Source organism: Mastigoproctus giganteus, chromosome 4 (genome assembly GCF_048544385.1).
Source record: "Mastigoproctus giganteus isolate SK-2022 chromosome 4, ASM4854438v1, whole genome shotgun sequence".
NCBI lineage: Eukaryota > Metazoa > Arthropoda > Arachnida > Uropygi > Thelyphonidae > Mastigoproctus > Mastigoproctus giganteus.
The window spans coordinates 29,613,128-29,638,485 of NC_143578.1; the positions used below are offsets into that span (position 1 = coordinate 29,613,128).

Sequence of the window (25,358 nt, forward strand, 5' to 3'; positions counted from 1 at the left end):
TTTGACCAAATATGGGTAACATAAGCAAGAATATCACCAGTAAATCAACTAATGGAATCTATATTGGCAATCATTGATCAGATGGAAGGTTTCAAGACAGTTTAGGAATTGGTGGTTAATAGATTTCTCCATTACTTTAGAAAGAGTAGAGGTAATTGCAAAGTGACAATAACTGGATGTCAGGGATTTGTCACCCTTTTTTAGAAGCTGGCAGGATATGAACAAATTTCCAGGCAGAAGGAAAAACATCAGTGAAATATGAAAGTATAAAAAGGCAACACAGAACAGGAGTAAGCTCAAGAGCACAGGTTTTGAGAACAAGTGAAGAAAACCCAACAGGACCTAGAGCTTTCATGGCACCAAGATTGTTCAAAATTCTTCTGACATCCTTTTGACAGAAGACCGCAGGAAGCATTGAATGGAGTGAACCAGGAATGTTAGGTGGTTTACCAAGATCAATCAATACAGGAGTTAGAAGAAAAGTAGGATGCAAGCTGGTCAGCTTTATCTTTATTGATGGGCTAATATTGCTGGCAATAACTCTGGCAAGAAACCAGAATACTCAACTACTATTTGGATAAGAAGTAACTTTCTCTTAGACTGTTCAAAATCTAGTTTGAACTGATTAATAACTGCTTTACAATTGTTGAGAGCTTTGGTGTAGATAGAAAATGAACTTGGATATTTGGATACAAGCCAACGGCTATAGGTAACAGTTTTATCTTGGACAGCCTTTACACATTTATTGGAAAACTAAGGTTTAAATAAAGTGAGTTTTAAGGCAGAGTGTGTATTCAGTAGTGAGAAAAGGACATGTTGCATGAAGTAATGAAAATTCTGGATATGGTGTATACACAGCAGGAATACATGCAGCTTCTTGACAATATTCCCTGCAAAAACACTACCTGGACTTCTTCCACTCACTCCACTTACAGAGTAGAGGCAGCGAGATTATGCACTAACTGAACAGGATGCTTCTGCAAGAGTTACCAATAAGTTCGGTCCAGTGGACTATGTAGCAGTCAACCTACGAATGCCACTTTAGAGAAGTACCCTCGAAATGTAAGGAAGTGTGGATCTTGCCATGATGCCCATCATAACCTCAAAAGAAGACATCAATCATACTCCATGATGATCTTCTGGCATATAGCAGTTCCATCAACACTTCAAGCCTCCAAGCAAAGTGGTAGTATTACACCATTTGATGAGTCACCTACTACCTAGTATTTCCTGGTAACACAGAGGGATAGCTTTCCTTTGTGTGGTGCAGATGCCACACCTTGACCCTGCTTACATTGATTCACACCTGGGTGGTCACCTCCATTATACTAGCTACCATATTTCAGGACTTGTACACAGGGGTTATACCCAGGGTTATTAACATTCCCACCATTGTGAATGTGAAAGCAGAGGATTTGGTTTTTGCCAGAATAACTGGACTCCACCAAAATTTGGTTCACTCGACTCAACTGTCACCTGAATATCAGTCCCATAAGTGTTTTAGACTCCCAGTCAGCAAGTCCTAGCTTATCATAGCTCTGAGAATGTCTATGAGAGCCTCAAGAACTAATTCCTCTCACTGCTGCACTCTAACTTTTCCTGTTCCAACTTAGCCAGTTCCTTGTTGGTTCACTTCAGCATCATGAAATTCCAGTGTCTTTTCCATGTTACTTATACCCACTGCACTGAAGTTAATCTCATTTGCCAAGTGCCGACCAGGCTAGCCAGGTGGGTAAAGTGCCTGCCTGGCAACCCAAAGGTCATGGGTTCGAATCCTGCCTCGGGCTTGGATCAGAGTAAAATGCAAAAACTTTGAGAGGTGCATTATGGCCACAGAAGCCAATGTGCCAACAACAAACAAAAAAAAAAAAAAAATTGCCAAGTTCTCAATCAGAAACTGAATTTCAAGGACACTGGTAAGGTCTAGGACACCATGAACACACTCAGGCCATATATTTTACCATACACCATTCATCATAGGCCACGTGACTTCCTTTTTTGATGCTGCAATATTGTCTGTGGATTTCTTAATATTTTGTCCCCTCCCAAACTGTGACTGTCTCGGAGACATACAGTTCTTGCCGTCTCAGTGACAATTTTCACATGGGTCTGCCAGCTATAATAATACGCTTTGACTGTTGCTATCACTCCCCTTAATCCAATGGGTTCAAAAAGAGGTCGTATTTGTTATTTTGAATACAATGCTTGCATGCTATCATCCATGTCTTCAATTTTATCAGGACAGATACATTTTCAAAAACAAGGTTTGTTGTTGAGATTTTGTCCATATAATACTTCTTGATGAAGTCAGAGAAGTGAAACCTTTGGTATTTATCCCTAATCATGCAATTAAATGAGTCATTATCTTAATTTTCATATTTGGAGTTTAAAATTTTAAAATTAAAAACTATGTTATATCAAAATGACATAATTCAGAAATATAAATTGGAGACTTCCTGTGTGTGCATGTCTGGGATCATAATGGAATATTTTGCAAAAGAGAATGCTCGTTAATAAAATATCTTATTTTTAATAATACAAGCATATACATGACATTGCCAATGCATGTAACAAACCAGAATGGTGTCCCAGCATGCTCCAGTCCATTCTGAGTCCTGATATACAAGCAATCTGATTAAGATAATTCTGAATTACACTGTTTCAATATACAGTTGCTTTAAATTTTCAAATTCTAAATTTAAAACCTTTCACTTCTCTTTCTTTGTCAAGGGGTATTATATGGAACAAAATCACAACAGGGCCCTGTCCATTTTTGATAATGCACCTGTTCATCCTATTTACCCCGGGGGCTCACATCTGATGAGTATGGGCTTGGCACACACAGGATCCTGAGCTGGATACCATCATTCTTCTCTTTCTTGGTGATTCCCTTCTACTTTTCTCTTTCTCTGGGTAATTCAGAATTTTTTTTTTTTTTTTTTGGTTGGTACTGCATAAGCCTCAGGCTTCCTTGCACCATATGGCTAATAATAATAATAATAATAATAATAATTAGCATTGAAGACCTGTGTGGCAATGTAATTTATTTTACTAGTAATGTCAAAAAAAAAATGATCCCTTCAATGCAAATGATGGAGCAGAGGGTGGTAACAACATTCAAAGCTTATTAATTCCAGCAGACTATATGATAACTGATCACTGAGACAAGCTATGAGGGATCAGCCATCAATTGATTCTGTATATACATTGAATGTATGAATACATCATTCTGAATTACACTGAATGTATGAATACATCATTCTGAATTACATTGTTTTAGTACAATGTTACTTAAATTTCAAATGTTAAAATTATAAATTTAAAAATTTTCTCCTCTCTCCCTTCATCAGAGTACCAGAAGGAACAAAATCAACATGACTGGCCAACTGTGTACATTGAAAACCTGTACGACAACATGCAAGTTGTTTTAACCCTTGGATAAAAGTCCCTTGGGATAAAATATGCCAGAGCCAATTTTTTCTAAGTTAATCAAAATCTATATGAGTAACGCCAATGCCAACTTATAAATTCTTCAATGGTGTTTTTGTTCACTCTGCATCATTAATTGTTTTGTTATAGAAGTTTAGTCATAAAAAAAATAAAAACTAAGTATTTTCTTAAGCATGCTGTTGCATATAAATATCAAGTGTTGAAAAACAAGAATTTAAAATTATCAGCAGCTTTCCCATTGAATTACCAAAGCATGCTAGCTTCAGTACTTGAAACATGCATCTTGGTGGCTTCCAGTCACCAGCATTACACTGTTTGTTTATTTTAGTTTCTTTCATGTTCCGCTTGCTTACCCAGAAGGTAACACCCAATTGCAGGGTTTTTAATATCTGAAAAAAAAAAATCTAAAATGTTTCAGAGAGGATTTTATTTTAAAAAAATAATAATTTAAAATATACATTTTTAATATAAAAAATTGATTATTCACAATTGTATTCAAAATTGATGGAAAATAAAGGGTGGTACCAAATGCACAATTTTAAATTATTTCATGCCAATTTTAAGCTTTTAAAATGGCAAACTTTATTCTAAAGTGCAGCATGTTATTTGTTATTTGGTTTTTAGAAGCATTAGCAACTAAGGCCATATTGCTCTGGGGATATGTGGTGGTCATTCCCTGACCTTTCCACATCCTCCATATTTGGTGGTCACAGGCTTGAACCCTAGTCTAATCAAGAAGCGTGTGCTACGAACTATTGCTCCTGCCCACCTGGCTACGGAGGCGCCCTTAAGGTGCAGCTGTCGGTTAGAAGGAAACTGGTGCACCAATTAGAAGTTTCAAAAAACACAATTTCTTTGTTACAACTGATGTTGTTGTTATTTGGTTTTTAGGAGCATTAGCAACTAAGGCCATATTGCTCCGGGGATATGCGGTGGTCATTCCCTGACCTTTCCACATCCTCCGTATTTGGTGGTGACGGGCTCGAACCCCGGTCTAATCAAGAAGCGTGTGTTACGCACTGCTGCTCCTTCCCACCTGGCTACGGAAGCGCCATTACAACTGATGGACCAAGGTGTAGTAATGATTCAGTGTCTACTATTCCAAGTGGACTATGTGACGATTGATCACTGAGACAGGCAGTGAAGACCAAGCATCAGTTCGGGAGCCCTGGAAATGATACAATAATATGATATGCATAGACAATAATGCAACATTATGGGAGGAAGTTACTCAGGCCACAATCAGCATGCAGCAGCAACGTATGGCTACAGAGTGCATTCATGGTACTCAGAAACTTGCAGTGACCCCAAAATTCAGTTACAGATTGTGAAATGAGATTGGTTTTGATGAAGTGGACATTAGTAATATGGTGGACAATTGTAAAGTGGAATCTCATGATAGTGAACTGATCAATAAGGATTGATTGAATTGGGGCAAAAAAAGGTAGAAGTTGAGGAGAAAGAGGAAATTGAGCCAACACTGCAAGTAAAGCAGCTCACTACAAAAGTATGCCAAAAAACCTTTAGTTTGTTTGAAAAAGGGCAGCCGTTCTATTGAAAATGACCCAAACATGGAATGAACAGCAAGGTCAGTCAAGCACTGAGTGATCTTTTGCACTTCTCTAATGAACTGGTGAAAAGATGAAGCAAAACTCTGTTCAGACTTCTATCCTTGAGTTTTTAAAATGGAAAAATTTAGTTCAACTAATATATAATGTAAATAATAAATGTCTATGTATACAGTACACTACACTACACATTTATTTTAATTTCTCTCCTATTTTAATATTAATTGGTTTAATTTTTAGTTTTAATGAGTAGTTAAAAAAGAAGTAAGGCTTAAATTAACTTGGTGAATCCAAAAAATCCATAAAAACATAGGTCTCCTTTATAACATTTAAATGTACATTAAAAAAAAAAAATGCCACTGACATAAATCAGACTACCTATAGATACATTACCAATATGATCCAACAGACAATAAAAAATAATCATATCACACTTTAGCAGTCCCTGAACAAATTTGATCTAAACACATATAAACATAGTCAACAACGACAAAAAAAAAAAAAAATGATTGCTCAAAAGAAGTTTTTAATGATATATATACTTATATATATAAGAATTGCTACAGGTCTGATTATTACTGGATTTCATATAAGTGTGTGTTTACCAAGTTCCACATCATTTTAGGATGGCACGCAAATTATCATTCAAATTGTCAATTTTAATGATAATTAAAAGCAATTAAATATGTTAGAATAAAAATAACAGTATGCAACTTCAACATAGAAATGTATATATGCATTATTTTTATATTTAAATTCACTATATAAATTTATTTTATTCACAACTGCTAGTAATAAGAAAAATATCATAATCACTCATTTAATATACCATCAGTGGTATTTTGCTGATTCTTAAACACAGAGAAATTGTTAATTTTCTGTGCAAGAAGTCATTTAGCTGTAGAACTTGGCTAATATTCTTAAGTACAGTATTTTAATTCGTAAAATCGTACCTGGCTATTTTTTGGGCCAGATCAGGATGCGAATTTCCCGCAAGAAGTACTATGCCAGCTGATTGACGTTCCATAACAGATAATTGTTTCCTCTTATCCAGAAACCAAAAGCGTATTCTCTGAAAGCTAGATAGCGACCCTTCGCTACCATAAATTAGTGAGGATAAGTGAGTACAGAGGCCGCTGCTCGAAAAACGTTTGGCAGAAGTTTATTTTGCTCATTTTTTGTGGATTGGATTAAACCAGAATTATTTATACGCTTCGAATTTATTAAAAGAAATACTAGAAAACACACAAAGAAACTTTAAACTATAAAGATTCATTTTGTATAATACAGAAACGCTTTTTTTGAAGAGTGTGGCGAGGTCATATGAATTGGTTGATGATTTCAATACAACCAGGACCAGTCCTTAGGGAGGTGGGAAAATATAATACACCTGGGCCTAGAGATTAAAAGGACTCCAAATCTCAACAAAGAGAGGCCCTCTGTCTAGCCAAGGAGAATTCTCCTTGCCTCCCTTTTATCTCATGGGCTTAGCACATACCCAGGGTCCTGAGCTGGATATCATCATTCTTCTTTTTCTTGGTGATTCCTCTCTCTCTCTCTCTCTCTCTCTCTCTCTCTCTCTCTCTCTCTCTCTCTCTCTCTCTCTCTCCCTCTCTCTCTCTCAGGGTAACTCGGGAATTTTTTTTTGGCTGGTAGCATAAGCCTCAGGCTTCCCTGCACCATATGGCTAATAATAATGCACCCACGACTGGCCCCGAATGCAACTACATGTTCATGTTCCTTATGTACACTGAAAGGACAGAATTCATGGGATACCTTGTACTTGGGCAATGCAGGTATATAGTACACTGCATTCATGTAGACCGTAATTCGATGTCAGTATTGATAAACGTCGTGAGTTAACTGACTTTGAAAGAGGGATGATAGTGGCTGCCCGACGCATGGGTCACGCTATCGCGGAGGTGGTACAGAAATTGCCTTATCCCCTTTCGACAGTATCAATAGTGTATCAGGAATACGCCATTTCCGGAATAACATCTCATCGTGGACAGCGCTGTGGGTGGAGAAAGGTTGTGGATAAACGTGGCTGTCGAAGTCTGTCTCGCATTGTTTTAGTCAACCAGAGAGGGACGGTGGCACAAACCACCGCCGACTTCAACGAGGGAGGTGCCAGAAACAACTGCATCAAGACCATCAGGCGATCATTACTTGCAATGGGTTATGGAACCCACCAGAGTCCCAGTGCTAACACCACGGCACAGGACTCTATGTCTCAACTGGGCGAAAGAACATCGGTACTGGACCTTGAATGATTGGAGAAGAGTCACCTGGTCCGATGAGTCCCGTTCCAGTTATTTCGAGCAGACGGGAGGGTGCATATCTGTAGGAAACCGCACGAAGCCATGCACCCGTCATGTCAACAAGGAACTGTTCAGGCAGGTGGACGATCGGTAATGGTCTGGGGTATGTTCAACTGGCACACGTTGGGACGTCTGGTATGTCTAGACGCATCTCTGAACAGTCCAGGTTATATGTCCATCCTTGCAAACCATATGCATCCTTTCATGATTATCGTGCACCCACAGGGCAATGGACTCCTCCAGCAGAACACTGCGCCTCCCCACAGAGCCATGGTGACTAAAACGTGGTTCGAAGAGCATTCGGCAGATTTTACTACCATGGAATGGCCTCTCTGTTCACCCGGAATAAACCATATGGAACATATTTGGTATGCTCTGGAAAGGTCCATTCGAGCTTTGGATCCTCCACCAAGGAATGCGACGGAATTATGGACAGCGTTGTAGCAAACATGGATGGAAGTGCCTGTGGAACGCTTTCGTGAACTTGTGGACTCAATGCCTTGCAGTGTGACTGCCCTTATTCGGGTGAAGGTGGATAATTGCTAGGTAGGTGTCCCATGATTTCTCTCCACTCAGTGTATAATTGGGGCCATTATATAACACCATGTGATATACAGTACAATATAATGGATGTCCGGGAAAAAATCTGAAAAAAACATATATTTTTAAAAAGTAATTAGACAAAAAAATGTGGAATTTGCACAGTGGATATAATCACCAAAAGGAAATAAAATTTATTTTACTCTCAGACGAAGTGAAAAAAAATGTAATATTTCAGTAAAAACGAATCAGATCACATAAACATTGTAGTCTATTAAGTTTTTTTTTTTTTTTTTTTTTCACAAAATGAAAATACAGACACTATTTGCTCTTTTATACTTTCTGAAATTGAAGCATACTTACTGTTGAGACGGAAGAAATATTTACGGACTTTTTCTTAAAAAAAATCAGAGTAATCAGTCTAAGGTGGGATTGCACACTTTCACTCCTCCCCCAGAAATTCGATTTTCCAATCCTCAAAAAAAAGGTACACCGATCATATAATACATAATGCAGGATATACAGATGTTTTAGGCCACAATGACACCCTCACAGGTGTCATTGTGTTTATAATCACCGCCCTTCCATATCGAGTAGAAAAGGACTGAGTTTGAATCCCATGAATGATGAGAGGACTTTTTATGGGATTTGTTCATAACGTGGCTGAGTTAGTCTGGCTCAGGCGAAGGTTGCATCACTTCCCCCCCCCCCCCCCTGAAATTCAGGTGTTTCGTCGACCAAACAACAAACAGACTGACGGTTCACGCAATTACAGACAAATATACTGCCGCCTCATAGCCTCAGTTTCTTTGGAGATTAACGCACACGACATTCGGGCGCAAATGATAAGCTGTTATTAGAGATAGGAATATATTTTGTAAGCTAAGTTAGGTTATATTAGGTGTGTGTGTGTGTGTGTGTGTGTGTGTGTGTGTTAAGTGACAAAGCAACTTAGGTTATGTGGCGTCACTCTTTGTGTTTGTAAATTGCATATATTCTCTGGGCGATTTGCCTGTTTGCTGGACGAAAAACCATGCGACCGTCACTTGAAACTGACTAACTCAGCCGCACTGCGAAAAAAGTTCTTAAAAATTCCTCACAGTTTTGAAGGAATTCGGACCAAGCCTGTTCCACCTGTGGAGAGGACAAAATCAAATTATCATATTAGGGTTATCCGTAATTGATTACATAAACCCGTATTTGTATCTGTAAATTTCGCGTGTTCTCTCGTCGATTTGCCTGTTTTGCTGGACGTAAAAATCACAGTTTCTGGGGGGGGGGGGAAGCTTGCTATCCTGAGCCCGACTAACTCAGCTACAGAGTTAAAAAAGCCCATTGAAGTTCCTCACGTCATAGACGTGATTCGAACCCGGGCTTTTTTCACCTGGTGTGAAGAGTACGGTGACGATACCATTGTGCTACCGGACAGACAACTGTGAACAGGACATAGTGTGCATAGTGTGCATAGTGTTAGGCTCGGGCGCCACCTGTGGTTTCCCACATCTGCGCCATATGTACACTGTGAAGAAATACAGAACACTGTAAATGCCAGAAAAAGTGTAGTGTGTTGAATGTGTAGTTTTGTGTTGGGTTCTGTGAACAGGACAGTAATTATATCCACTGTACTACTGCAAAGGCCCTAAAACGTATAAATTATAGATAAAACTATATTTGTTTGTAGGGTTTTAGGCTCGCTAACAGCTCAAGCCATAGTGTACTTATATAATAAGCCTGTAAATGGCGTGTATTCTCTGGTTGATTTACGTGTATTCTCTGGTTTGTTGGACGAAAAACCCGAGGTTCCAGGACCAAAAAAAAAAAAACCTTGCCTGAGACCTACTAACTCAGCCAGTTGTGAAAAATGCCCATAAAAATTCATTGTGCCATTGATGGGATCCGAACTCAGGTCTTTTCCACCCATTGTGGTGAGAACGCCGAGTATATCAACTGTGCTACCCAAGGGAGCCTATATTTGGTAAGAGTATTCTAAAAAATTTGTGCAGACCATATTGAAGAATTACGTTCAGTACATTTTTTTTGCATACTGGAAACGACACTTTAGAACTTCAAAGAGCGTGCCACTGTGTGTGTGGGCCGGCGCCCACTCGTCGTCTTACTATTTGTTTTCAAAAAGAAAAAATGAACTTATTTCGAAGGGAATGCCAAAGAAGTATGTGATGAAAGTATAACTGCTCTACACAACTACCCTATTTTAAAAGCTTTATCTTTCTTAGAAGTCCTTGCAGGCCTATCTTAAAATAAACATTAAGTCTGTGTTAAATATTTACAATAGTACAGGAGCAATAATTGCTGAAGTAAACATTAAATATCACACTGTATATCTAAGACGCAGCCAACAGGACAAAGGTTGAAAGGCCATTTAAGAACATGTGGAACAGAAGAAGAAGCGAATATGATTTGAATATACCAGTGGTAAATCGCATGCAGAATAACAGCATAAAGAAAGTAGTTTCTTGTGTTAAAAAACGTTACAGTAAAGCAATATACTACAAACCTTCAGTTAAAAATGGGTGCCAAAACTTGACTAACTACCCATTTTTGGCTGACTGCTCAGTTTCACTGATATGAACAGTTAGAGTGAAGCTGTAAATCTATAACATCAGAGCACAAATAAATTTGACTGACCTGTGAAGTAGTTGCTTGATTGACTTCAGATGGAAATGGTATATAATGAATGTTTTATGTGGAACTCTCAACAGGCAAAAGTTCCCAGACATCTGATGGATCTATTTCATCAATTAGCATTTGACCTTGGCGACTAACCTTACTATGTTGATTCTGCTGTAAATTAAATATGATAAGAATGAGTAAGTAAAATTTAAAATTTGTTTTTTATTTATAATATGTATACAGCAACTATGTCTGACCCATAATATAAATCCATCAAAAATAATCTAAGACAATAAAAATGCCCAATTTAAACCATAGAAAACCGTAATCTATACGATTTTCTCATTTAAAGATATTTTATTTATACAATAACTGACTAAAAATGTAGTTCTGCAAAGCAAAAGGGTCCAACAGAAGAAAACAATTGTTATTAGTGTTTAGCAAAAGCACAGACATACAAATAAACTATGACACTGAAAGAACAATATTATGCAAAACATTGTACAAAGAGTGCACAGGAAATAAACTCTTGCTTAAAGTGACTGGCAGCACATACCAGTGCACGTAGTCAATTCCTTGTCACTGTAAACACGATGCCTCTGTTTTGTTGTTGAAACCGCCAGGGTTCGAATTCCGCCAAATGGCAAGGAACTTTTATGGGCTTTTCTCACTCCGTGGCTGAGTTAGTCGGTCTCAAGTGTAGATAGCAAATCCACCCCCTCTCCTGGAAACTCGGGATTTTACTCCAGCAAAACAGGTAAAGGAAACATATGCAATTCACGAACATAATACACTTGGGCAAATGAATTGATTTCCTTGTGGCCCTAGTGTGACATTTATTCTTATCACTAAAAATCATATGTTCATATTTACATTCGAGGTGAGCAGACGCGCTTCGTCAGGGCTCCTCAGTTAAGTGGATTGGATTACTGTTGGTTATTGCTTTTAAATATTTGATTTTTTTAGATATTGTAGGATTATTTTGTTATAGGTTTTCCTGTAACAGTTTGATTTTTATAATATTAGAGATATAATTTTGTAAAGTTAATTTTCATTGATATTTAGCTAATTTTATAATGGTAGTTACGAGATCTGCCTTAAACACGTCACAAGGTATGGTGACTCACACGGAAATAGCCGATGGCGATTTACGGATGAGTCATGATTTAATCCGTTGCGGAAACTGTGAAATGTTTTCCAGGGTCGACCTGGTGAGTAATCATAGCTTACCTGGGGATTCTTTTCTTTGTGATCGATGTAAGGAGTGCACCGATCTTAAATTACAATTTGGTGCACTAATGGAACAATTTGAGTCACTGAAAAAACGAGTGCTTGCCTTCGAGAATAATGCATCTGGGAGCTAGTCAGGGACTCAAGACTTCAGCAATCTACCAAGTGATGCACACCCGATTCGGGCATCAAAACAGAAAACCAAGTGCAAACTACTCTGGTTCAAAAGGACATTGTTTTATTAGGAGACTCCATTGTCAGGGAAACGGGGAATATTTTTTGTAATAAGGATAGGTGGAGTAGAACCAGGTTATGTCTGCTAGGAGGAACTATTAATGATGTCTTGTATTTTAAGGGGAGTAAAGAGAATATTATTATTCATATGGGGACAAATGATATTAAACGTACATGATCTGACGATTTGTTGGAAAAATACAGGACCATGCTGAGGAAATGCCGCGAGCGAGGCCACAATGTCTATGTGTCTGCAATTCTGCCCAGACAAGATAAGAGGAATTATATGTTAAAAGCCTTGTGGATTAACTCAAGACTTGAAGGACTCTGTAAGGCTTTTGGGAGGAAATTTCTATCAGCATGGCCCACACTTGTAGGTAGAAGGAATTTATTTTGTAGAGACGGGATACACTTAAACAAAGGTGGTGCAAAAGTTTTTGCCAGTATTATTGAGGATACCTTAAAGGTTCAGGGAAACTGCTAGTTAAACGCGTGCCTCACCTCGAGACACGCGTTTATCTGATAATATTGGTCAAAGTAACTTTTGCACTTACCTCAAGAGTTCTTATCTGTTACCCCAACAGGACTTATTATCTAGATGTTCTGGGGGCAGAAACGTTTCAAGTGAGCAGGTAGCTAATGCCAGGGAAGAGAGCCTAAAAAAAATCAAGGGTTGTTAAATATAAAAGAACAGCAAGTCTTAATTGTTTATAGTAATATTAGAAGTGTCGTCAATAAAATGAGCGAATTCGAACTGCTGGTTAAAACAAGTAACGAGGACATAATAGGGCTTACGGAGACGTGGTGCTACCCGGAAATTGGGAATGATGAGTTTCAGTATGGCTTGTATAATGTATTTAGGAAGGATAGGGTAGATAGAAGGGGTGGTGGGGTAATGCTTCTTATCAGAAGCAGCCTGAGTGCGACGATAGCTTTCCTGGATTCAGACGTTTCACATGCTAGTATAGAATCTGTAGGTGTGAGATAGTTGGAAACAAAGGTATAATGCGAGTTGGAGTAATCTACAGACCAGGTGATTGTGAAGATTATGACGAAAGCTTCTACATGCAAATCGAATGGGCAAGTAAGCTCAATGTCTTATTATGGGTGATTTCAATTTGCCTCTGATTGATTGGAGTAAATGGGAAGGAAACTCGACATGGGGAACAAAATTTTTAAATCCACTAGATGACTGTTATTTATATCAGCATGTCAGAGAAAGTACTAGAGAAAAGAATATGCTAGACCTCATCATCACACATGAATCAGATGACATAACAGGGCTGACAGTAGAGGAGCCAGTATCAGGAAGTGATCACGGAGTTCTACGGTGGATGATGATGAGAGAGGTAGCAGAAGTAAAAGGCAAAGGAACGGGTTTTAATTTCAGAAAAGGAAATTACGTTGCCTTAAGGTACTATATGGCCTCTATTAACTGGGTAGATAACGCACGGAGAATGAATACAATTGAACTGTGGTATGCTTTTAAAACATTAATCACCGATGCCTTGAATGCGTATATACCATTAAAGAAATACTCCACGAGGAGGGTGCCAAGTTGGATGAATAGTGAAGTTGCCACATTACTTGAGCAGAAAAAGGTGGCATGGAAAGGTTACAGAGCAATAAAAAGTGCTGAAGCCTATAACAGCTATAAGGTGATGTGTAATAGAGCCACAGAAAAGGTTCGACAGGCAAAGGCAGTTTATGAGAAAGCACTAGCAAACAGAGCAAAGAGGGAGGATAAGGAATTCTTCACATATATAAATGCCAAGAAGAGCAGGACAAACCAGATCGGACCTTTACTTAAGGAAAAGGGGATAGTATTAAATACACCAGCTGCCTTTGCAGATGAACTATTTTGCAATGATATTTACAAAATGAAAAACCTTTTGTGGCAATGGGAAATTGTGGGAGCGAAGTTGACAAATATGTAATTAATAATATCGAAATTTCGCAAGATTATTTAAGGAAAAAACTTTCGAGCCTACAGGCCAGTAAGGCTCTCGGAGTTGAGGGAATACACCCTATAATCTTAAGTGAGGCGGGAAGTGAGTGCATTGAACCATTGAGGCTAATTATGCGAGCATCACTAGACTCTGGGGAGATTCCATTGGATTGGAAAAGTGACAAATTAAAATAAGACCTTTGTTCCATGAATGACAACACTGTTTTGGACCTTCCTGATTTAGACTCTTTGCAAATTGTGATATTATGCAGCTCTGCTAACCCAGTGACGAAATGGACAGAAGCCCTGAAACCGCCCCCCAAGTCAGACTGCAGTGAACATACAGCCCTAATTTTGACTTAACAAAAGGGAGAAATCCGCGGTGAGACCCGTACTAGTGACACAGTCTAGTGATAACCACACACTTGACGACCAGACCTGAAAACTCCGAACTCGAAGTGATAAGTAAACATAGGGCGGGACACAGTACGTACAGTCCCAAAGTGTAACAGCCTTGCTAGACTCTGAAAAAGAAGACAAGATGGGACAGGACCTTCGTCCCAGCTATGACACTCCAAAATACAGCTCAGCTGCTGCCATTAAGCTTTCTTTGCCACGCTCCCTTGCGTGGTTCTTTTTCTCCACCAACCAGGCAGGGGGGAGGTTACTTCTGGTCGCCTGCCCCCCTCGCCATCCCTCTTTTCCCTCTGGTGGGGCATGGGCCTGCTCCACTGATTTGTGGGTAATCTTCTCTATGGACCCCTTATCTCTGTCTTTTCCCCCAGCCTTCAGTCTTCCTCACTCTTCTCTAACTTATAACTATCGTCTGAACCATCTCTAAATTGCCTGAGCCCTACACCCAAAAACCTAATAACAACATCAGTTGCATAATCAGTGATCCTTTTGGCTGACCCCTTTTTTTTTTTTTTTTTTAGGTCCTAGCCCCTGAAATCTCAGGAAATTAGGTGGCAGGACCTGCCAGAGTAAATAACTATAATACAGGTGTACCTGGTCTGCCTCCACGGGGTAGAGTGTGGACAACGTTGGAACCCATTAGGGGCCCAGTGGAACAACGGTACACGACACTAAACATATACAAAACCCATACACTTTTAAACCTCTGGCATTGACAGTGTTCTGTACCACACCCACAATGTATACTACGCGGAGATGGGGGGAAACCCCTGGTGCCGTTTGACACTAAACACACTCTATACTCTACACTCTGTTCTGTGACGTAGTCCTGAGAAGGAAGTCGATGGAGTACGTTCTGCATATATTTCTTATCGACTGCGAACTTGTAGAGGTCGCCGTCCAAGTAGTGCATGTACTGCATCATTTGCATAGGTAAGAACCGATCGGATAACTTTAAACGATTTGGAGTGGCCTGACGGACTGAATCCGCCCTAATGCTTCGGACTGGGATCTTCCATCTGCAGTTAGCCCAGAAATCTTGTTCGGAAATAATGCCATCCATAATTTTGACGGCAAAGACGAGTCTCGTCTCGTGAATGATGGCAGGAAGACGTCTGATATTGAGAGCTGCCGCCATCTTGGTGGTCCTTGGTGCAGTGGCAAGCCGAAATTTCCATATGGCCCACTTCAATAGCCAGAATTCCCCACGAAAATCTGCCAAAGATGTGTCGTAGAGAGTTGAAGTCCAGACTTCGGCGCCATAGATTATGACCGGATATACACGTCTTAATATATCTGCACTCAACAGCCTAGTCATGAACGTGCATAAGTTGTTCAAGCATCCACTAGAGTTGACAGAACTTTATTTGCAAGTTTCTTAGTTTGGTTTATAGCATAAACCAATTAGTTGATTTATGGTTCTGTTTTCAGTTCTACCCCCCCCCTCTCTCCAGACCCATTTTCCCTGAAGAGTGAGAAAGAAAGAGATTCTAGCTGGACCCATAAAAAAAGTAGGGAAAGATACAGCTATGGAAGAAATGGTTTGACAGTTTAGGCAGGCTCAATGTCCAATGCATTTATGGGGCTCCATATCTTTGAGAGAAGTATACGAGTACAGTACGCCTTTTAAAGTCTGATAATGTCTTACTCTCAGAGAAGGAAACTGGTAAACAGTTTAGAAATGGGACACGCTATGGGAGGCAAATTTCAAGTAGTCTGCTCTGGTAAGGAACTGCTCGGCTGGAAGAGTGTGCTTCTGTACCAGCAGGACTCTTAAGCTGTTAGTCACTGCGAGTACTACGTGTTTATCAGGGTAAACTGTTTCCCACTTTTAACGTCTGCAATCTTCTCTTCGCTCAAATTAGCAAAGGTATTTTTTCCGGCTAATATGCTAAGGTAATAACATTGCCTTAATAGTTTAATGCTACTTTTCTACCCAAACAGGTATGTTTGTTCCATCAGCATTAAGACCATTGCATTAACTAAGTAGTTTAAATCCTGCTTGAAGGGAAAATTAAATAAGAAATAAAAATGTTCTTGTTTTTACTCCTGCACGACCACCAGGTCAGTGGAGTTTACAATGAATCAATTAATACAAATGTTAATCGTATTTAGTAGTCACGGGCTTGAACTCCGGTCCACTCAAAGAGCGTGTACTACTGCCCTCGCGCTCCTCAGCAAAGCTGATTGTTCGTTTATAATTTATTATGGTGGACAAGGTTACTGATTTCAATTTACATATGTATTTTCCAAGTTCAAGGTAAATTTTCACTTCCTTTTTGGATTCTGGAAAGGGGAATAGCAACTTACGAATAAATTATACACTTGGTGGGGTTGAATTAAAAACAGTGGAGGAGGACAGGGTTCTGGGAATTACCATACGGGCAGAAATGAAGTTTTCTGAACAGTGCAAACAGGCAGCCAGGAAAGCCCATGGCGTCCTATCGATGATTTATCGAATGCCGTCCTGTAGAGATAGAGGTAATGATCCCACTGTATAAGGCAATTGTAAGACCACATTTAGAATACAGTGTTCAAGTATGCAGACCTCATCTGAAAAAAAGACATCAAGCTTCTTGAAAGGGTTCAAAGACGAATAACTCGAATGGTGAGATCGGCAAAAGGACGCCCGTATGAGGAAAGACTCCGATTATATGGGCTACAGAGCTTGGCAACCAGGCACCTCAGAGGTGACCTGATTGAGGTTTATAAGGCTCTGAGAGGGATTAGTAAAACGAATGAATGAATGAAGGTGTAATTCTCAGTAAAAGAGAAGAATTCCAGAACTAGGAGTCATAAATTCATATTACAGGGATTCAGATTTAGATTAGATTGCGAAGTTTTCTTTCAGCCAAGTGGTTGATAGTTGGAACAAGTTGCCTTCGTAGGTAGTTGAGGCTGTCAGTTTGAATAAATTCAACGGTGTACTGGATACTTACCTGTGTGAGGAGGGGAGCATATAATTTGTGTTTTCTTATCTACTTGGTTGGGTTTTTTTTATTTTTTTTTTTTGTTTTTTGCCAGTGCAGCAAAAGCCTCTGGCTTCCTTGCACCATATGGCGAATACTGTTACTATTATTATTACTAATTCAATATAAAAATGCATGCCAAAATTCTGCTAAATTAAAAAAAAATTTAAAACACCAGTGAATATGAAGTTAGAATAACCGCACGGAATTCTCAGGAATTTCCCCTGTTTATAAACCGTGTCCTCAGAAAGGTGACTCACAAGAATTCTAAATCATCGGGTACTTGAGAATGCTCTTTTCCGGTCAATATTCTGCACATTACATAAGCTCTCTCGAAATGGGCAAAGATGGCATATCCTCTTACCACTACTACAGCTGTGTTAATGTGAACATATAATGGCATAGCTACGGTATTAAAAATCTCGCCTCGAACTGGATAACAAACTTTTCCCTTCATGATGAGTTGCCTTAATATTGCATTGCTTTCAAACACACATGTTTGAAACATGTGACGAGCACAATTAACGGATTAACTATTTAGAGAAGACATTACAATGACAAAAGGTAAATCTGCTATTTGGCCATTGTCTTATCTTTTAAAGTGAAGACAGATTAGCTTTCCAAAACAAATAGCATTAGAAAAAAAGAGATTTCTTTTTTTTTTATGCAACGCGTTGTGAAGTCAAAGTTTGTTCTTTTGTCACATTAAGACCATTGTATTAACTAAGTAGTGAAGGCCAAAAAAAAAAAAAAAAAAAAATATATATATATATATATATTTTAATTATTTTAAAAGAGTATTTAATGTACATATTAGCATTTTATTCTCTTTAGCAGATCTGGAAAAGAATTTTCGGATAGTTCAGAAAGAGGCTCTTACCCATGGATTTTTGCCACACCAAATGATGGACAGGTCTAGCTCTGCCCACTGTTTCGCTTTAATTGGAAGATGTAGTCCTGTTAGTAATTTATATTAAATCTATTTTGTAGGTTATTATTAAAGATTATAGAAGTGTAGTTTTTTAGTACACCTTCATTTTGGTCTATTTAAAAAAGGTTAAGTTAGTTTCGCCAACAATTCCGGATGATTCAAGCAAAAAAGGTGTGTCCCTAATGTGGTAGTAGTGACATGCAAGAAAGCAAGGTTACATAGCATCAGCCAATACAAAAAAAAAATACATTTCACACACCATTCGCTCTAAAAGTTTGTTGTCCAGTTCCTCCTTGAATTTATTTAAGCTATCAACTTCTGCAACGACAGATGAAAGTTTGTTTCAACAATCAACTACCCGTTGGCTAAAGGCAAATTTCCGCACATCTATTCCATAAGTGTCTTTCCTCAATTTGAATATATGCCTCCTCAGGTTCGTAATCTGAGCAAGAGGAAGAATCCCACCAGAATTGAGCCTGCTGAACCCATTCAAGGCCTTATCACCTCAATCAGATCACCTCGCACGTAGGTGCCTAGTCTCCAGACGCTGCAATTTGCCTTTCTTGCTAAGATTACCCCTTCGTTCCCCCTCACCAATCTTGTTGCCCTTCTCTACACTCGCTCAAGCAACTCTCTACATCCTGCCTAAAATGAAGCCTCCAGACCTGTACGCAGTACTCAAGGCGTGGCCTGACCATTGCTTTACACAAAGGGATAATCACCGCCTTTTCCCTACTAGCAAAATTCCTGTATATCATTGACAATACCCCATGACCTGCTTTGGCAGCCTCTTCTACCTCCCGAATTGGTGGGGTAAATTAACATAACCTTTTTTTAACTACTTCAAAATGAAAATCTATTTAAAAAAAAAAAAAAACATTATTTTGCTTGAATAATGAAGCACCAAGAGGGAGAAAAGTGTCTACTACAAACGTTAGGTTTCCTGGCCTATACATAGTATTCCTGTTGTCTCGTGAGCCAAACGACGTACATTCTAATGCAAAATTGTGGTGATGAGCAGGCAAAACAGCCAATCATTGCGAAGCAGTGGATGTAGCTAGACTTGCCTATCACTTAATGTCATAAAGATTCATTGGTAAGAGTCTTGTACTGCTAACCGAATTTCCAAATTTGGAAAAGAGAATCCTACTTTAATTTTGTGAACTTCGAAATCGTATTGTCTTAATGTTCCTTAGCCCAGACAAGACTTTCAAGTAACGGCTACTATTGCCGCCATCTTCATTTCATGCAGAGGCCTGTGCCAGGGGCGTATCCAGGGGTGGGCAGAAAGGGACATTTCCCCCTTAACCAAAAATTCGAAATTAAAGAAAAAAACGCAGGAGGCATTCTAAAAAAAAAAAAAAAAAAAAACAAATTCAAAAGCCTGGTCGCCATGTCCCCTCCCCCCACTTACGATGATGCCTGGATACGCCACTAGCCTGTGCTTGCTCTAGATGGGGGGAACCCCTGGTGCCGTTTGACACTAAACACACTCTAACATAGCCTGTGCTTGCTCTAATAGACTATGGCCGAAACGCGTTTATACGTGGTCCAGAATATTTATTCAAAGGTATGCAACGCAATTCACCGAATCCTACAGGCAAAATCCTTGTCTACCGTCCACCCACACCGAATGGAAAAGGCTCAGGTTCGAATCCCGTTGATGACGCGAGGAACTTTAATGGGCTTTTTTCCCATCCGTGGCTGAGTTAGTCGGTCTCAGCAGTGGATAGCAAGGTTTTTTGTCCAGCAAAATAGACAAATCAACCATAGAACACACGTAATTAACAGACATAAGACCCATGGCACGGAAGATGAATTTATTTATTCGGGTGGCCTAAAAAAATAATGGTTTTGTCTACAAAAGGCAAAATCTCGGGAATTAATAAAATAAAAACTTGGAAACCAAAGCATACGCAAAATTAATTGAATTACTGAAAACTGTTCAACCTAAAGCTCACTGTTAATCCAAAAAACGCAGCTACTCATTTATTTTATTCTTAAATAATTCTTAAAGTCGCTGTTTACTTTTACACAGGACCGAGAATTTTTTCCGAGATTAGCAGAGGGGTTGGTCTTCTTGGTCCTGGGGTATGCTGGAAAATACTGCTAGATTGAACCGTACCCTACCCTTCCACAATAAATGCAATTTTCTGACTGCAGTTGCTGTACAGAGTATAAAAAATAATAATTTTATTTATATAAGGAATTTCAGTACATACGAACAATTATTTTTGAACACTCGCGCATTTTTGTTGTTGTTTATTTTATTTCTTTTGACTGGTCAATACCAATCAAAAAAGATTCAATCACCATCCTCCCATACCGGGTAGAAAAGAACCAAGTTCGAATTCCATCAATGGGGCGAGGAACTTTTAGGGGCTTTTTTCTTTCTTTCTTTCTCTTTTTTTTTCAACTTGGTTGAGTTAGTCGGTTTCAGGCGAGGATAGCATGGTTTTTCTCCCGAAACTCGAATTTTTCGTCAAGCAAATCAACAACAGAACACACAATTTACAGACATATTATATATATACGGCGCAATATGGCCTAAGTTTCTTATACAACCTAAAATCCTACAACAATAACAATTAAATATAACAATTTATTAAATATATTTTCATATAAGAATATTGTCTGCGCGGTAATACAGCGGAATCATTACCGTTCTTTCCACATCGGGTGGAAAATGCGCGGTTTGAATCTGTCAATGACGTGAGGAATTTTTTTTTTTTCACACTCCGTGGCTGGGTCAGTCGGTCTCTAAGAATAGACAGCAAGGTTTTTTCTCTCCATTTTTTTGTCCAGCAAAACTAAGCAAATAGACCAGAGAATACACACAATTGAAGAACATAATACACTTGGGCAGATGAATCGATATTCCCGGTGGCACAGTGTGACATTTATATAAGAATAGATATTATAGTACTCTATATATGAAATGTAAAAGTCCGTGTTTTTTACGTAATTCCTAGTTCCTTTCCTTAGGATTGCATTTTCATTCAGGTACGTAATTACTTATTACCTAACTATGAATTAACAAACTTTGTCCAACTGTGTAGCTGTGCTGTTGAGAAAATTGATCCAGTATGTGGACTTTCGAAATTTCCAAAAACGTGCAGTGAATCAAATCCATCCTGTTATATTTGAGCAAAATTCCAGACACTTTCAAATTTAATCAAACTCGCAGCTGCTTCTAAACGTTACTTTATACCTGTTAAGTGAATCATCAGATTTCTTATTCTTAGTATCATTAACCAGCGTGTACAACAGTATCACCTTTTGTGCCCTTAAAGACGATACTGTTATACAACCTTTACCTCAGCGAAATACGATAAGCGACACATCTACTACGTGTAATGGTTATACTGTTCTATTGAAAATGTTACATGTTAATTGAAGACACCTTGGAAACTGTTATGTTAAACAATTTGGCGACATTTCGAAAAGTCACTGTTTCTTGTACCCAGTCCTGTTAGACTGGTTCCTGGACTGATGTGGAATGAAAACTACTGGAACTAGTAATCACTCTGATTTAGAACAACTGTGGCATTCTAAATCAGGTAGACTACTGAAAGTCCTTGAATACCTAGTAGGGATGTTTATAAGCCAAGATCTCATGTTCTCCCTAGTGGAGAAATTAAGTAAAAACTTACCTCACTCCTAAATCAACAGAAGACCAATGAAGACCTTTCTTCGATAAATCTAACCTAAACAACTCAGAAGCATATTCTCTGTTCGAAAATGTCACATTCAGATCCGTGTGCCACTCTAATAGACCTAACGACGAAAAACTGACTTCTAAAGGTCTCAAAACTGTTTCAAACAGAGGTGTTTTGCAAAGTGTTTTTAATGAGATGTGTTCAATCAACTTGTAATATTTTCAATAAAACAAATTAACCGTTACAAGTGGTAGAAATATTACAGATATTAGTGTATCTTATTATCAGAGTCGCACTGGTCCGAGCGGCTAGGAGGGGTCAATAGCGTTTGCAGCATGGCACAAAAAAAAAAAAAAAAAAAAAAAAAGATGGGGCATAAATTGTTGGTATTTGCCAGGGCCAACTACAAATAGTCTGCCCCTGAATATTATATTTCATTTCCATTAGATTAACGACCATGTCTTTCAACTAATTATAAGACTTTCTGAAATTTCAAAAATTTTTGAAGAAATTCAAGAATAAACATTTTTTTCCATGCTGTGCCACACAAGGTGTAAAAATATTAGTAAATTTAATAAAATGTTGCGCAACCGCAATGCATGTCAAAGGTAAAAAAAAAAATAATAAATAAAATAATTCTAAATATAAATACTTAAAATAAATTTTTATTGTTAAATATTCATTGAATAACTTTATTTATCATTCACAAAAACACTTTTTATCTTCTTTTTTTTCCCTTTAACCAGAACTAAGCAGAAAAACTTAATGGGATTGAGAGATTTAAAATTTAGTGGCTTCAGGCATTACTTTTTTGGAGATGCTTTTAGAATAAGTAAAGCAAAATATTAATAATTGAAATAAATGGTGCTGTTTCTGAGACGATTGGATCTCACATTCTCTGTTATGCTACTCAGTTTTTCCAAAGAGAGTATATTCGTTTAATTTTACCCCAAGGGGTTCATATCTGGTTAGTTTGGGCTTGGCACACCCAGTGTCCTGAGCTGGATATCATCATTCTTCTTTTTCTTGGTGATTCCCTTCTACTTCTCTCCCTCTCGGGGTAACCCAGAATTTCTTTTTTTGTCTGGTGCAGCATAAGCCTCAGGCTTCCTTACACCACATGGTTAATAATAATTTATAATAATAATAATTAGAAAATGGCCTTAGATTATCTTTAAGATTTGTTTTACTTTCACATAAGAAATACAGATAGATAATAAATCGTACAGTACTAACATGAATGGAAAATGCAGACTCAGAACGCTAGTGTGTGTTTGTTATTCTTACTGTGATCAGTATCTGTACAACTTGAGCTTTCTTGTGTACAATAAAGTTTGTTTATTTACAGTATATACAATGAGCACAACTGCTACTTCCGTAGTGTTTTTTCTTCAGCCTGTTTCGGTTTATCGACTATGGATTGAAAGAAAGCGACGTATTTCTCGTATTTCATGTTTATTTATAGGGGCAATGGCGTTGGTAGGAAGACACTCGAGATCCCTAAGTCCATCGAAGTGATAGATAAGTCATTAGTTTAGCACTTAGGCTTCTGCAGGGCATTATTTAGTAGGTCGAAGTGGAGAATTTTGGAAACCAGTGTTGCAATCAATGAAGTTCGTATTTTTTAGTCTAGGTATGATAAAAATAATCTGTATCTCCTGAAATTATTTCCCAGGGTTGGCAACGTATAATTACATCAGTTTATTCTGCATTGTTATAAAATTGTAAGCAATACAAGGATACAAAATAGTGCTAGAAGGGATTTTGGTAAAACTTTAGAACAGGGTTCCCCTTCCAAAATAGCAGCAAGAAGAAGAGGAAGAAGGCGGTGATTGCATGCCTAACCCGCTATGTTTAGTGTTAGGGTGTTTATCCCCCCGCCACTGTTTTTAAATCGGGAACTCGTTTTCCTATTTTAAAACAGTAGGAAGGGGGCTAAACACCCTAAGACTGAGGCAGGCTGGAGGGTGGGGACCCCATTCTAAAGATCAGCCGGGATTTTTTCAAGACAACTGCAGAATATTACAGAACATAGCAAATGCAGGATTTCAACAAATAATTATCATGCAAGATGAGTTAGATTTAATATTTAAAGAGAACTTAGTAAGATTACAAATGGCACTAGTAACAGAACATAAAAGGACATTTTATATTAAGAAAGTGAGAAGCATTTAAGTGTCTTCTTTAAAACACTAACTCTTTTACACTTTTTTTTTGTTTGGAAATCTTTGACATTATGAAAGCAATGGTACAAAAATTTGGGGAGAGGGGGGAATAGATGTAGTAATTTTAATATTCCTGGGAACTGCTTGTTACTAGTGTCTGTGGTGCCCCACTAGTACTTTTATATTTGCTTCTGTTTTGCATATGATCGGTTGGATCTACTTTATTAGAGATGGAGATGATATGATCTATCAATTACTCAAATCTTATGATATTTTTGATTTCAATAGTCTCATAAGTTTTTCTAAAAAAATTTTGTTTGTGGACCTATCTGGAATGGGACATGATACAGCCAAGGTAAATCCCACCCCATAATGAGATCAGCAATTAGTCCAGGTATATTACAATGTGTACAGAAAGGAGGGGAGGGGAGGGCTGTGCTCTTAGTTAAGAAGCTTTTTAAATCTAAGTCAGTATGCATCTAGTTGACATGGGTGGCCAGTACATGTTGAATCGAATAGTTTGATGTGACATAAGTATTGGGAAAACAAAAATGAGAGCCTCATATGCTGATGTACCATAAAATCCTTAAACAAGCAAACAAACAAAAATGAGAATGGTAGCGTGCTATATGGCTAATGACTTTGGGTATGACAAACAACTATACAAGGAAATAGAGGTGCCAGTAAATCAGAATGTCGTATAACGGAGGATTTTAGCTTTCCAAATGTTTACTGGAAAGTTGTTTACTTGCTAATGTGTGAGGTGGTCACCCACACAATAGCAAGCAAGTTTATTGTGGATTTATTGGATGACTGTTTTCTACAGCAGTATGTTAGAGAGGCAAGAAAAGGAAGTGGTACTCTTGATCTGGTGATCAGCAGCGATTCTTCATGCATTGAGAATCTGCAGGAAAAAGACCAGCTGGGTGTCAGTGAACACAGTGTACTGATCTGGGATTTACTTAAAGACATAACTACTATCGAGGGTATAGGGAAGGATTTTGCATTTGTACAGTGGTCTCAGACAGTTTTTAAATTGTGTGCAGTGGGTCCAACTGATGGTATTACCAACAGCAAATTCTAAATGGGAAGCTTCAGGAAGGTAATTGTAGAAGCTACTAGGCATTTCATACCAACTAAGAAATACCATTCTATGCTTACACCTAAATGGATGGTAGATAAACTAATGAGACTGGTGACAGAAGAAAAATGCATGGGATGCATATAAATTATCAGGTGATACAGAAACTTGTGGTAGCTTTAAACCAGTCTGCAATCAAGTCACAAAGGAAGTTATG

At 38.3% G+C, this 25,358-nt stretch overlaps 2 protein-coding genes across 3 annotated transcripts in view; one reads left to right on the plus strand and one right to left on the minus strand.

The window, feature by feature from the left end:
* LOC150086509 (phosphoribosyl pyrophosphate synthase-associated protein 1-like) overlaps window positions 1–17,708 on the minus strand; it is a 59,875-nt gene extending 42,167 nt beyond the window's left edge. The window contains exon 1 of the mRNA XM_090372187.1: window positions 17,566–17,708. Within this exon, the coding sequence (XP_090228313.1) occupies window positions 17,566–17,708 (143 nt within the window). The remainder of the gene's footprint in view (window positions 1–17,565) is intronic.
* Window positions 17,709–23,251: 5,543 nt separating this feature from the next.
* Window positions 23,252–25,358, plus strand: part of LOC150086510 (monocarboxylate transporter 9-like) — a 37,524-nt gene continuing 35,417 nt past the window's right edge. The window contains exon 1 of one of the 2 annotated variants that reach the window (XM_090371444.1): window positions 23,252–23,528. The gene's annotated coding sequence lies outside the window, so the exon portion shown is untranslated. The remainder of the gene's footprint in view (window positions 23,529–25,358) is intronic. The other variant, XM_090371445.1, reaches the window with a different exon arrangement.